Source organism: Geospiza fortis, unplaced genomic scaffold (genome assembly GCF_000277835.1).
Source record: "Geospiza fortis unplaced genomic scaffold, GeoFor_1.0 scaffold14, whole genome shotgun sequence".
Lineage (NCBI taxonomy): Eukaryota > Metazoa > Chordata > Aves > Passeriformes > Thraupidae > Geospiza > Geospiza fortis.
The window spans coordinates 216,567-230,066 of record NW_005054512.1 but is presented as its reverse complement, the minus strand read 5'-3'; the positions used below and the strand labels follow the sequence as shown (position 1 = coordinate 230,066).

The 13,500-nt window shown below is 55.0% G+C and overlaps 1 protein-coding gene across 1 annotated transcript in view; it reads left to right on the top strand.

The window, feature by feature from the left end:
• The window catches only part of SCUBE3 (signal peptide, CUB domain and EGF like domain containing 3), a 28,876-nt gene that overhangs the window by 1,043 nt on the left and 14,333 nt on the right, over positions 1-13,500 (top strand). Inside the window, 5 exon segments of the mRNA XM_031063532.1 lie at positions 7,446-7,568; positions 8,489-8,614; positions 11,201-11,335; positions 12,365-12,490; positions 13,422-13,500. Coding sequence (XP_030919392.1) covers positions 7,446-7,568; positions 8,489-8,614; positions 11,201-11,335; positions 12,365-12,490; positions 13,422-13,500 — 589 coding nt within the window.

The following is a 13,500-nucleotide window of genomic DNA, read 5'->3' as shown; positions in this document are numbered from 1 at the left end:
GGTATGTCCCATCCTTATCAACTTCGGGCTTTTCTGTTTCACAACTCCCGTACTGAGGCAGAGCCTCCCCTTCCCAGACGTACACACGGGGCTTTATGTATGGTCTATCTATACCTTCCCTTTTCTATAGCACCTCTATATTTAGCTCAGATTTTTTCTATAGACGCGCGCGGGAGTGCGCGGAGCACACACAGCCCTATACATGGTCCTGTTGGCCCCCTCAAAGGGGGTTTTCTCCTCCATTCACCACTATCTGGACAATCTGTCGGGGGTTTTTCTCTTTTTCTTTCCACGGCATGCAAGGTTTCTGTGGCTGTGGCAGCTGCAGTGTTTGTGCGGACGGTGAGATTAAATAGCGTGTGAATGAAATCTCGGAGCGCAGGCTATAATGAAAGATCTCTTGTAGGAGGATTCCAGCCACGCGCATGGTCGCCCCAGCCCTGTCACTGACAAAGTTAGAAGGAATTTCAAGGCTATTGTCTTATCTGGCTCAAAGTGTTTCTAAAACAATAGGCGACTTCTCCGGAGGGCAGCCTGGGCAAGCAGGAGAGATTTTTCCAGGGCAAAGGTTTGGTGAGAAGGCGTCCAGCTTCACATAAAGCTTTATGATTTAGGCACAGAAAGGAATGCTTAGGTTTTTATCCCCCCTCAAATTATCTTGAGTGTATGCATTGCTTTCATTTCTTATCATAATATTTATTTATTAAGGCCTTTTGGTTTCCAGTTCCATTTAAGCCTGAGCCAGAATTGCATTAAAATAGCAAAGTGAAATTCCATCGTGCAGAGACTTGACAGATCCCTTCAGGGAAGGAGAGGGGTGGAGTGGGGGTGGAGAGAGGTGAGCTCAGTGCTGTGCCGGGGTTCATCGCCCGCCGTGCGCCTGGGACAGCGCTGGCTCCTCCCGGGGGTCCGGGGGGGCTGTGCTGGGGAAGTGACCCCTGAGGCTGCAGCTGGGGGGTTCTGTGGGCTGGGCAGGGGGAGCTGTCTGCAGAGAGGCGAAGGTTGGTGTCTGTGGGGCTGCAAGGACTCTGGGCAAGGGTGGGTCTGGTGCTGGTGGTCCCTTTTGGATGAGGCTGAACTCATGGGCATCGTTAGGGCATCTCACTGATGGCGGGTACAATATGTGCCTTTCCTCAGAACCTGCTGTCTCCTGGCTTTTCTGACTGTCACTGAGCTCTTTGAACCCGCTCTGTGTGTCTGGGACATGTGTTAGCAGGATATTTCTCAAAAGCATCAGGTGTGTGTGGCAGGTGACACCCCAAGGATGGGGCACACATCACCCTGAAACCTTTGCCCTTTTGAGGGACAGCCACCCTTGCCAGGTGACTGTCACGGGCTGGGAAGGGCTCCTCTCCCATCTGTCTTTTCTTGATGGGATAACATTGTGTCATGGGTCAGGCTTGCTGGCTCATTTCTTGTACTGAAATACCCCAGAAAGTTTAGTCTGTGGGGAAGGAAGGATTTAGAGAGCTGGCTGCTGGGCCTGGAGGGTGTCTGCCAGTGGACCTGGCTGGCTGTGGAGTCAGCTTAGGGCTAGGGAAGCTTTCAAGAGGAGAACTGGCAACATAAATCTAAATAACCATAGGGAGGCTCCTGACACACATTCACATCTGTGATCCACAGGTCCCAGCTGCCCACGTGTTGCCGTGCCCAACACTCCTCTGGGTTTTGGATAGATAATGTCACCCCCAGTCCCAACCTCTTGTCTGTCAGTCCATCTCACAGCCTTCCAGACAGAAGAGTTTGTCCTGAGCTCCTGCTCTCAGTGGAGCAGTGCCCTTACCTGCTGTCTACCAGCATCCATCCCTCCCTGCCTGCTGGCAGGGCAGAGGGACATGCTCCCAGGGACTGGCAGCTCTGTGCTCTCCTCGGGCAGTGCCAGCCCCTCTGGCAGCATCCTCATCACTGGGAACACATCCCAGGATTTACCACTTTCCCCTACAGCTAATTGCACCTCCCCTCAGATGAGCTGTGGTGTGGGGCCAGGAGGGAGAGGCAGCACCTCCCTGGGAGATCCCAGCACCCCGTTTGCAGCCCCTGGCATTCCCACGAGCCCAGTTCAGGGTCCTGGGTGGGATGACAGCCTCAGCCCAGCCCACTGGGCACTGGATGCTTGATGGTTACCCCAGCCCTCCTGGCTGGTGCTGTGTGGCTGCCCAGGGCCACAGCCCCTGTCCCACGTGAGGGGCTGCTGTGCTGTGATGCACCTGCAAAACCTACACCACCAGGGATTATTTTTCTGTATTTTTTAAAGGAGTCTGAAAATTTTCCAATTGCAGCGTGGAGATGCTGTTTGATTCCCCTCCCATTGCAGCCAAACCTCCTCCCCCTTGGCCTCTGCCTTCCTACCTCTCCAGCATTCACAGTGTGTGACTGTTGTGCCTGTCCCCTCCACCCCGCTGAAATATGAAATGTAAAACTGTAAACATTTCACATACACAGTTCAAAGGAGATCTTTGACTGAGGACGTCTAACATGCCTGTACCGAGATTAAAAAAGGGGAGGGGGTGGGTAGGAAGGAGGGAAGAAGAGTTTTTTTGTAACTGCCAACTGGAGTATAAATATTCAGACACCTTGAGTCTTCCAGTGCCGATGGAGCTCTCTCCAAACTGCTCAGGAGTTTGGGGGTTTTTGTCTTTTATTTTTATATAGATTTTTTTTCCTGCGCAGACAGCCACACCAGAGTACTCAGTTTAGGAAAAATAGTATGCATGATTGACCTTAGCCTTCACTTTCAAAATTCTAAGTCCCTTGAGAGGCTTTAGGAGAAGGCTGGGATGGCAAATAAAGTTTGCTCTGTCTGGCAGCACTGGAGGATGCCTGGCTGTGTTTTGGAGAGGCTGTGTCCCTGCTGGAGATCTTGAGATTGTTGCTCCCGGAGTAAAAAACAAACACATTTCTTAAAGCAAGGCCGGGTCAGTCCAGTAAGCCAAAGGAACAACAACAGCAGTGACAATTCCATGGGGAGATGAGCAGGCTGCTGGTGTGGAGCATCAAACCCTCTGTGGGGTTTGATGGAACTGGGTTGAAGTGACCAGGGTTGGCACAAGGAGGTGGGATGGAGGTGGAGGGAGCATTTCCTACCCAGGGAATGGCGGTGGAACTGGGATCCATCAGGATGACCTGGGCTGCTGCAGAGGATGGACAGCTCAGGACTCTGCCCGAGTGGGAGTGGGAAGCATAAGTGAGGGGGATAAAAAAGCCCTTTAACAGCTTTGGGGAAGCAAAACCCATGGTGAGGGTTATAGGGCAGGGTCTGGGCATTGGACAGTAGGGTCCCAGGCTGGGAATGGCCCCAGGTGCTCACTGGGACTTGTGGTTCCTCCTCCTTCTGTATCCATCATTGCACAGGGCCAAGTGTTGGGGCTGCACCTCCTGTGTCCCACCTGCTTTTGGGAAAGCTGGAAGGATGTGCAGGGCACGGGGCTGGTTTGGGGGTCTCCACTGCATGGTGAGATGCAGACATCCCCTCTGAGCCATCCTGAGCACAGGTACCTGCCCGGTGCCCACTGGCACCCCCATCCTGGCAGCAGGACATCACCCAGCACCTGAGTCAGGATCTCTGAGTGCAGATGACACTTCTTCAGCCAGTTCACAGAAAGCTGCCCTGCAGAGCATCCTCCTCCCCTCTCCTGGCCCAGATCCCTTCCCAGGGGCTGCCACTGCCCGTGGCCATGCCCTGAGCCACTCCTGCTGTGGTGCAGCACGAGTCACCCCTGCAAGCTCCCTGGATGAACAAATGATTAATAAACTGCACCACAGTGTCTGAGGTGGTTATTAATACCCTGGTAAAAGGAGCTACTGAAGTTATAAAGCTTTAATTTGGCATTAAGGCCGAGTGGAAACTCCGCATGTCTGCCAACAGCTACACACACATCCCCATACAGACAGGCTGTTAATATATATGCCTATATAAAAACAAAGAATAAAATTAATTTGTAGAAAAAGCTGAAGCACTTGCAGGAGAGGGGAAAAAGGATAGTGGGTTTGTTTGTTTAGGATTTTTCAGGCCGGGTTTTGCTGTCCTGTCTCACCCCCCTCCTCAAATTTATTAGGACTTTTAGCCTAGGGCTAAAACCATCTTTTATTATTATTTTTTTTTAAACAAAATAAGGAAGTGAGGAAAGAGCCTCAATCCAGGCTCTAAAAATATACGAGCTGTTGCTTTATCCCCCTGCTCGCTGCAGGGCACCGAGGGCTCTGCCACCGCCTCCCCTGGGTCAGAGCCCCTCGGGGGTCCCGGGGAGGTGGCGGTCCCCCCGCTTTTGGCACGCTCGAAATGGCAGTGGCGTTGAAACCGTCTGCCTCCGCTGCCTTTGAAATGGAGAATAAAGCTGCAGCTGGAGCGGAACGGGGCCCAACAGCCAGCGCTGGAAAATCCCACCCACAACGGAATAAAAAACACGGCCCGAGGCGCGGGGCGAGCGCCGCAACCTCCTGCCCTTCCCGCAGCCCCCGGCGCCGGCCGTGCCAGGGATGCTGCTGCCCTGCGAGGAGCCCTGCTCGGCCCCAGCGAGACGGGGCTGCGGTCCCCAGCCACACTCAGCATCTTCATCCCAAGCAAATTCCCGGCCGGGTGCAGAATTCCCCACGCTGGGGGTTTGGGGCATGATGTGCCCATCTGTACTGCCTGGTTTGGGCTCATTTCAGGCAGTTTAGGGTGAAAAACAGCGGGTTTTGTGGAAGGGAGAAGTGGAGGGGGTGTAGGGGTACAGGTTTGGCAAACCCTCCAAAAAACCCACCTGGATTTGGGACCTTGAATGGAGCAGCTCCTCTGGAGTAGGGGGACAAGCAGGGCACACCCCAGCGAGGAACTGCTGAGAGCAAATAGGGACAGGAGCATCAGTAAGGATTTTTTATTTAAATTTTTTTTTTAAATCTTCACTTGTCTTGGAGATGGGCCCTCTCACGTTGTGGCAGCAGCTCAGAGCACCTGCAGTGAGGCCACAGGCAGCTTCTTGGATGGAGAAAATTCTCCTGCAGGAAAAACGGGCTGGTCTGAGAGAAAACCTTCCCTTTCATGGGAAAATGCTGCTTGTGTTGACAAAAATGCTAAAAACTGAGTTTTTCAGAGGGTTTTACTTTAATTCACTCCATCATTTCTGAAGGATATTGAGGAGCCAAAATTTCAGCATTCTAAAATTGGGATCTTTGCCAATCCTGGGACAGCTCCTGGAGTGCCCAGGAGGGTATTTATTCACTCTTCCCACAAACACACTTTTTTGGTTTTTTCTTTTTTTTCTTTCTTTTTTTTTAGAATGCTGTAACCTCTCAGAATGACTCTAGCTTTGGAAAAATTACAGTGGAAAACTGATAATGTTTTCTTTTGTACTTTTGCTACTGTGTAATCTTTCCAAAGTTAGACAACTTTTGAAGTTACAGAATAAGAAAAAGGATAGAAAAAAAAAAGGATGCTCTACATGTGTGAGTGGGAGAGGGCCAGAGGTGCATTCAGTGCCTCATGCCTGTTGTTCGTGGTCTTGAGAGTGCAGAAGGAAAAATAAATAGGAAATAAAATTCCCCCAAAAGTGAGATTCCTGGCAAAAGGCTGGGAAAGTTTCAATGATGTGATTTATGCCTGGTGGATGCGTCATGTTCTGAGCGTTTTTAGGGGAAGGAGAGGGGTTTGATGGATAGTCTGAACTGTTTGGGTGCTGGTTCCCACCTGTGTGCCAGGGTGGGTGCCCGGGGTGCCAGAGCTGACAACTCTCACCCTGGCCCCATGACTTGAAGCATCACAAGGTGATTTATCACTCTGGGGGAGCACCTGAAGGGAAGCTCCCAACCATGCAGGGCCAGGACCAGGATCTGCAGATTCAGAAGATTCAGCAGACCTTTGGATCAGCATCAGCTTTGCTGCTGCTGAGCTCCCATGCCCACATCCCTGCTCCAGTGCCACAACCTCCCAACACCCCTCTGGGAGCCCAGTGAGGGATGCAGGAGCCTCAGGTGAAGTCACTGGGGTGCTGAACAGCTCCCCAAAGGGACAAGTGGCCCTTGGGTGCCCTGGCACAGGCAGGGATTGATGCTGGGTGCTGGCACCGTGGCACCATGACCAGTGCCATGGCTGCTGTAGGCGCCAGCCAGGAGCAGGGCTCTGGTCCCTGTGCAATCCCTGCATCGTCCCCACCGTGGTGGGTCAGCCTCCAGCCGGTGATTAATGGCCCAAGGGAGGCCGTGGTGGCCGCGGGCCATGGCTAATGTCAAATAACAAATATGAATGCGGGCTGTAAATATTTATACAATGCGCAGGCACGTGCCGCCTCCCCGATGCGGAGACAAAGCTCCGCTCCCCCCGGCCGGCCGGGTGAGTCACACCCGCCCTCCCGCCGCCTGCAGCGGTGGTTTGGGTCTCTGGGGAGCTCCTGGAGAACTTCTGTTCTTGGGGCTGCTGATAAGCAGTCTTTTAAAGGCAGCTCAGAGCTTTGAAGCCTCTCGCTACTCCTGGTGGGGGGACAGGGAAGCTGGAGGGACTCTCAGGTTCCCTTTCCCCAGTGAGAAGCTTCCTAGAGGTGGAGGCAGATCCCTCCAGGAGCAGGGTTGATGCTCCCCACGTGGAGCTGGAGCCTGAGCTGCTCTGGGAGCCCTGCCCATACCTGCAGGGCTGTGGGTGATGCTCAGCCCCACCTGCCCCTCAGCAGCCTGATCTGCAGGCACTGGCAGTCATGGAGGGGATGTGCCTGCTCCAGGGCACCACATCTCCCTGACTGGCAGGGCAGTGAGAGCCAGCTGAACATCCTTTTGCTCACAAACCTCCACTCCATGTGCTTGAGGCTTCTCCATTTCCCAAATACCATTAAAACCTCCACTCCCACGGCCTCCTGTCACAGCAAACCCTTGGGCATTGCTGCTTGAGGCCATTGCCAGCCCATGGAGCTCTGGATGTGATGTCCTGGGTACCACAGCACTGCATCCCAGAGAGGAGGATTGAGGGGCAAAGGGGAATGGGGACCATGCAAATTTTATCCATGTCCCCATGGAGGCCTTGATGTTTTTCCCAGTTCTCCCTCCTGCTTCTCACTCCTGGCTCCCAGGTTTATTTAGTGTGGTCCCTGCTAATTCGTGCACATTCCTTAGCGCCTAAGAGTAGAAAGTGATGACGATTATTTGGGTGCCTGGTCGGCTCAGGAAACAGCTAATTGGAGACAGAGACTTTTACCTCTGCCTGGGCTGGCTCCAGCCTGGACTGGGAGTGCTGGAGCAGCATTTCCTATCATCAGACACATGAAAGGGCCAGGGAGTCTCAGGGTGACGTGTCCAAGAGGGGACACAGGTTGTGCTGTTTGGGAGTGGACCCAGTGATTCACCATGTCCAGAGCCCATCATCAGGGCTGGTTGGGGAGCCAGAGGCTACTGGGATCCATCCCCTGGGGTGGTGACTCCTATGGGGACATGGGTGGAGGTCCTGGGCTCTCCTCTTTGCTCCCTCACCTGTCCTCTTGCAGATGTTGACGAGTGTGTGGAGGGCACTGACAACTGCCACATCGATGCCATCTGCCAGAACACCCCCAAGTCCTACAAGTGCATCTGCAAGTCCGGCTACACCGGGGATGGGAAGCACTGCAAAGGTAGGGACACACCACTGGCAGAGCCAGAGTCCTGCTGAGTGACAGCCCCAGCAGGCCAGAGGCCAGCAGTGGCTCATCAACCCATGCAAAAAAGCCACTTGTTCACCCTGGCCCATTACAAACCTTTTATTCCCCTTTTCTGCCCCAAACTCCTGGCCTGTTGACAGTGCATGGGGACAGAGAGGACTCTGAGTGTCCTTGCTGGTGATGCTGGCAGACATTGTCCTGATATGGTTGGGGCTGCCCATGAAAGGTCACATGGGGCTTGTTTTAAACAAAGTTGGGCTTATTTTCCTGCAGGATTTCTAACCCTGAGGCTGCAGGGTTAAACTTAAGACATAGAGATATAGATGGTGTAGAAATCAATTTAGATGTAGATATAGGTGTAAATCTATATATTGATATAAGTGTAGGCATATATCTATATATAGAAACAAGTGAGTGGGGAATGGAAAGAAAATGGGGTCCTTAGGGCAGCAGCAGCAGGAAAGCAGGATTGGGGCAGGGGAAAAATTCCCAGCTGGGAGCAGGTTCAGGGTCAGGATGGGCCGAGCACAAATAGCAGAGGGATTAAAGCGCTCCAGGCACTGCAGGGCTTTGCCATGGAGACAGGCTGCTCTGGCAGCACCCTGGGAAATCCCAGGAGGTTCCCAGCACTCTGCACCAGGCTAAAGCTGTGAGAACTGGGCGACCTGGGGCTCCAGCATCCACACTGGGGAGAATGGGGATGATTTTGTAGACTCTGGAGCAATGCTGCAGGTGAAAATAGAGCTGAGGACCTGCTGGAATAGGCAGAGAGAGCAGAACACCCCGGGGCGCATTACCAGCTGGGTGGCAAAGATGCTGGAGATGGGGAGCAGCACCCATGGTGGGCAGCAGCTGGGGCAGCCCTGCAGCTCTCCCACCCTTCTCCCCTGCAGACGTTGACGAGTGTGAGCGGGAGGACAACGCTGGCTGCGTGCACGAGTGCGTCAACATCCCCGGCAACTACCGCTGCACCTGCTACGACGGCTTCCGCCTGGCACACGACGGCCACAACTGCCTGGGTGAGGGATGGCGGTGCCCTGCAGCTCCTCAGCTGCTCCAGCACCTTGGGATTGACCTGCTGGCTTTCCTTGCTGGGCACTTCCAGCACCCTCAGATGTGCTGTAGAGCCATGGAACCGTGGTGGCACTGCCAGGGCACACAGGCATGTCCTGTGCTGGGGACAGGATTGCTTCCCATTACATTGGGGTGATGCCAAGGGAGGATGCTCCATGCTGGGAGAAAAACTCACTCTGTGGGTCTATCTGGGAGAGCTGGGTTTGGGGATGCTGGGGTGAGGCACAGGCTCCCCGCAGCCTCATCCTGCTGTGGCAAGCGGCCGGGCCAGCAGCTCAGCGCCGCTGCCGAGGGCAGGACCAGCTCACCCGGGCCCTGCCGCTCGCTCCGCTCGTGCTCGAGGTCAGCCCTGCACCTGCCAAAATAGATGAGTTAATAGCAAATATGGTGGGGATGGGAACCAGCGAAGGGACTGGATAAATAATCCCCGGGCCCAAAGCTCCCGTCAGAGCCCCGGGACCCATCGAGCTGCCCGCGCCCGTCGCCCGCTTCCTCCCGCGGCATCCGCGGTGGGAACTCCGGGGCATGGGGCACCGCCTCCCCTCTGCCTGCAGCTCATGCTATTTTCCAATTAGTGTCTGCAGAGGGGTCATTAATGAGCTCATCACTGGGAGGAGGAGGAGGGGGAAGGGATTATGGACACATACGCTTTGCATTAAGCACCATCACCGGGATCTTTGCAGCCTCCTCGGGGAGGGGGGAGATTTACACAGCTGGGAGGAGGCGCGGGCGGGCGGGCGGCTGGCTCTGCCTTCCTCTCCCGGGGGAGGATGAGCCCGAGAAGAAGAAAGGAAAGCTGGACGTCATGTGTTTACAGAGTTGGGTGGGAGGGGATGGAGATGGCTGGGGAGCAGCCGGCCAAGCGGGGATCTGGGGGGAGCATGCTGGCTCCCACCTTGAGCCCTTCCTTAGCTCATCCCAGCATCTCATCTCTGATCCCAACCAGCTTTGCCCAACCTGCCTGCATCCCCTTTTAGTCAAAAGAAAGAGAGGCAGAGCAAAGCAATGTGTTGTGCCCAGGCACTGCCAGTGCCATGGGCAGGAGCTGAGCTGGAGAGGGGTCAGGGTATGTGCCCACCAGAGTCCACCGGCCCCTCCATTGCCCATCCTGGGCGACCTTTTGAACCAGGACAGGAATTCAAGCCCCTGTCCTGACACAGGCCCTGCTGGCTTCTGCCCATCTCTGTTGCCTTTAATAAAACAGGTATTAGGGAAGTGGAGTCTCATTTCAGCCATCGGGTTTGAACGGCTGCCTCCTCATTTTTGAGCAGAGCTGGAAGGAGAAGTTGCAAGACATTAAGCCCTTGTTCTAAGCAGGAGGATTTGAGGAGGGTTATTGGCATCTGCAGGACATAGCTTGGCTGGGATGAACATTGGAGGAAGCCATGAGCTTCCTGCCATGGCAGAGGATGTCCCTTTATGCCTGGCTGCAGCCCAGGTGTCAGCCCTCACTGCCCTGTGGGTGAGGGGGTGTTTTCAACACCTCCTTTCCAAGACAGCAACTTTGTGGGGTGCTCCTGGGCTCCGCTGGCTGGCCCCTTCCAGCTAGAGCTGCAGCCCTGCTTTGGTAATTCTGAGCAAACCCTCGGGGCTTGCCAGGGGCTGGGGCACAGTGCAAGGCACCCACACTGCTCGGGCATCCATCTGTCCATCTGTTTTGCCCAAAGCAAGGGCTTTGGGTGTGCTGTGCTGTCTGGGGAGGGGGCTGGTGCTGGCAGCCCCCGGCGCGTGCCGCAGCTCAGCCGCTCTCCCGGCGGTTCCGGTGGGCTCAGTTTTCCCCTCAGCCGTGGCTCTGCAACGCTCGAGTTCACAGGAGGTTTTCTTTGGCACGGGGCCCTCACTCCCAGCCTGACACCATCACCCAGCCCCGCAGGCAGAGGGGCAAGGGGTGGCCACGGCCCAGATTTGTCTTCGCCAAGCCTGGCATTTTGGTGTTCTGGCACCTCAGGGCTCTGGTGAGTTCAGCTTGCACCACTGTCCCCAGAAAGCCTCTAGAGAGAGCCACGGGCAGTTACTCTTCATTAAATGCAGGTTTTGCAGGGCTGAAGCAGCAGCAGCCTGGGGCGAGGGCATTGCTGCTGCCACGGGGCCACATCCCAGCCCTTGGCTTGTTAAACCAAAACAGGTGTGAGGGCAGAGCAGGGGATGTGAGTCTCCTTACAAGTAATTATCCCTGCTCTGGGCTAAGGTTTCCCAGCTCCTCCTAATGAAGTGCAGGCATCCCCAGCTGGCAACAGGCTCTGAGGGGCTGGGAGCAGGGGCTGGCTGCAGCCAGCATCCTGGATGAGCATCCTGGGTGCTTTGGGTTTTCTGGGACAAGGAAAATCCCTTTCTCTGTGGTCTGGTGTTCACTTCTGTAAAATGAGGCCATTGGTCAGGGAAGCTGTATGATCCCTGCACCCACTCCTGCTGTGCTTTGCCCGTCCAGCTGGGGGGAAGCAGGAACTGCCCAGCAGATCTGTGCCACCCAGTGCCCATGCCCTTGGTGTGCCAAGGAGCTGTGCTCACCCCCTGCCACCTTCCCTCCGCAGACCTGGACGAGTGCTCGGAGGGCAACGGCGGCTGCCAGCAGACCTGTGTCAACATGATGGGCAGCTACGAGTGCTTCTGCAGGGAGGGCTTCTTCCTCAGTGACAACCAGCACACCTGCATCCAGCGCCCTGAAGGTCAGTGCTCAGCCCTTCCACACCCTGGGCCACCCTCCATCCCTTTATCAGGCAGGTCTGTCCTCTGTCACCTCTGGCCTCTCCTGCCTGGGTTTAGGTGCTGCTGCTGCTGGGCTCTTGGTGTGGCAGATTTGAAAGTGAATCTATGGCAGGCGTGTTGGGAGAGGTGATAAATATCCTGCAGCAAAACCCTCACAGGTCCCTTGTCCAGGCACAGCAATACTGAGCTGGGGGCATTATTCCCATGCCCAGGGGAATTTATTGATAAATAGAAGGACCTGGAAATCCTCACAACACCTTGAGACACATCTTCCCCTTCCAGGTCTTGCACAGCACCAAGCCCTTCCTCTCAGTATCAACTCTAAATTGTTGCCGTCTGGAGCGACCTCTTAGCCAAAATAGGAGGAAATGAGAGATTTTTGCGTCTCTGCTGATTTTTATCTCTGCTGCTTGGCAAAGCCAGCTGAGTGTTTTTGCTTTCCTCCTTCCCCCTTCCCAGCTGTGTTGGTCACTCCAGCTCCCCAGGAATCTCACGCTGCCCAGGACAGCTGAGCAGCTGCAGTGGCATCTCCTGTGTCCCCATCCCTTGTGTGTGCAGGAGGGATGAGCTGGCTGCTCCTTCCTGCTGGTGCCACACTGGTGGTCCCTGCTGGGGACAGGGGTGCAGGTGCTGGGTCTTGAGCTCAGTGGGGTTTAAAGCCACTGAGAGATGTAGGAGCAGGGTCTCACCTGAGGTGGGAGGGAATCAAAGGTTGAAGGCTCCCAGGTGGTTTTGGTCCACCTTCCCACGCAGCTCTGTGCCAGGAGCTGGCCAGGGTTATCCTGTCCTCACAAGGTCCTCATTGATAAGGTTTCCCCTCATTGACAAGGTTTCTCCTCATTGCCATCAACTCCCCATCCCATCCCATCCCATCCCATCCCATCCCATCCCATCCCATCCCATCCCATCCCAACCCAGTTGTCCCTCTGCCACTGCTACCCAGTGCCAGCAGCTTTTGGAGCATTTCTTTTCTTCCTTTTCTCTTTTAGAAGGCATGAACTGCATGAACAAGAACCATGGCTGTGCCCACATCTGCCGGGAGACCCCCAAAGGAGGCATCGCCTGCGAGTGCCGCCCCGGCTTCGAGCTCACCAAGAACCAGCGGGACTGCAAACGTAAGGAGCATCCCAGGGCTGGGGATTCACCCTCCCAGGGACCCCCCAACCCTGTCCCCATGGCACAGACACCTCCTGCCCTGCAGCAAAGCCCTGACCCCCTGGTAGCAGTTGGTTCATTGAGCCTGAAGCTCAGCATGCTCAGCTCTGCCTCTGTTGCCCTTACAGACAATGCTTCTGGCAGCCCCCTTTTCTCTGGGATGTTGTGTCCTTACATGACCAGGCTGAAATGGCAGTTCAAGGGGGTCCCAGAGGCTCAGCACCCCCTGTTCTTGTCCCAGTGTTTCACTTTCCAAAGGGGAGGTGAACAAGGAGAGTGCAATTGGCATGTGAGGAGCGCAGGAATCCTCTCCCTGGGGGTTGTGGTGCTCTCAGCCTGTCTGATCTCCTGCCAGCATCCCACTGGCAGTGCCAGGGTTATTAAATAGATATGTGTGTGTTTATGCAATTATTTTTATTTTGTTTCTCATTTGCTGTGTGCAGCAAATGTGTAAAATCGCTGATGAAATGAAGACTTAATCCTAAACTAAATGAGCAGCACACCTTGCCCCCTGGGGAGGGCTGGCAGGGATTCCCAAATCTCCTGTGTCATTCCAAAACTCAGGGAAGTTTCACCCCTCCCCTGTAGCACTGGATTCAGGGTCAGGGTCAACCAGACCACCAGTCCCCTTTGCTTGGACTCCACTGGTGGCATTTAGCAGATATGCAGAGGGAAGACATGAGAAACCACATAACAGCCTGCAGGTACTAAGAACCCACAGGGAAAGTGAAGGGCTGTAGGAATTATCTGTGAGGGAGGAAGGGAAGGAGGGAGGGAAGTCTCTGAGGGTATGGATGAGGTGTTTCCAAGCCAGCTTTATGTGCTACATGTGGATGGTAGGCAGGGAAGAGGAGCTGGGGCCATGGTGACACTGGTGCTTTGCTCCCACAGTGACCTGCAACTACGGCAACGGGGGCTGCCAGCACACCTGCGACGACACCGAGCAGGGGCCCAAGTGCGGCTGGCACGC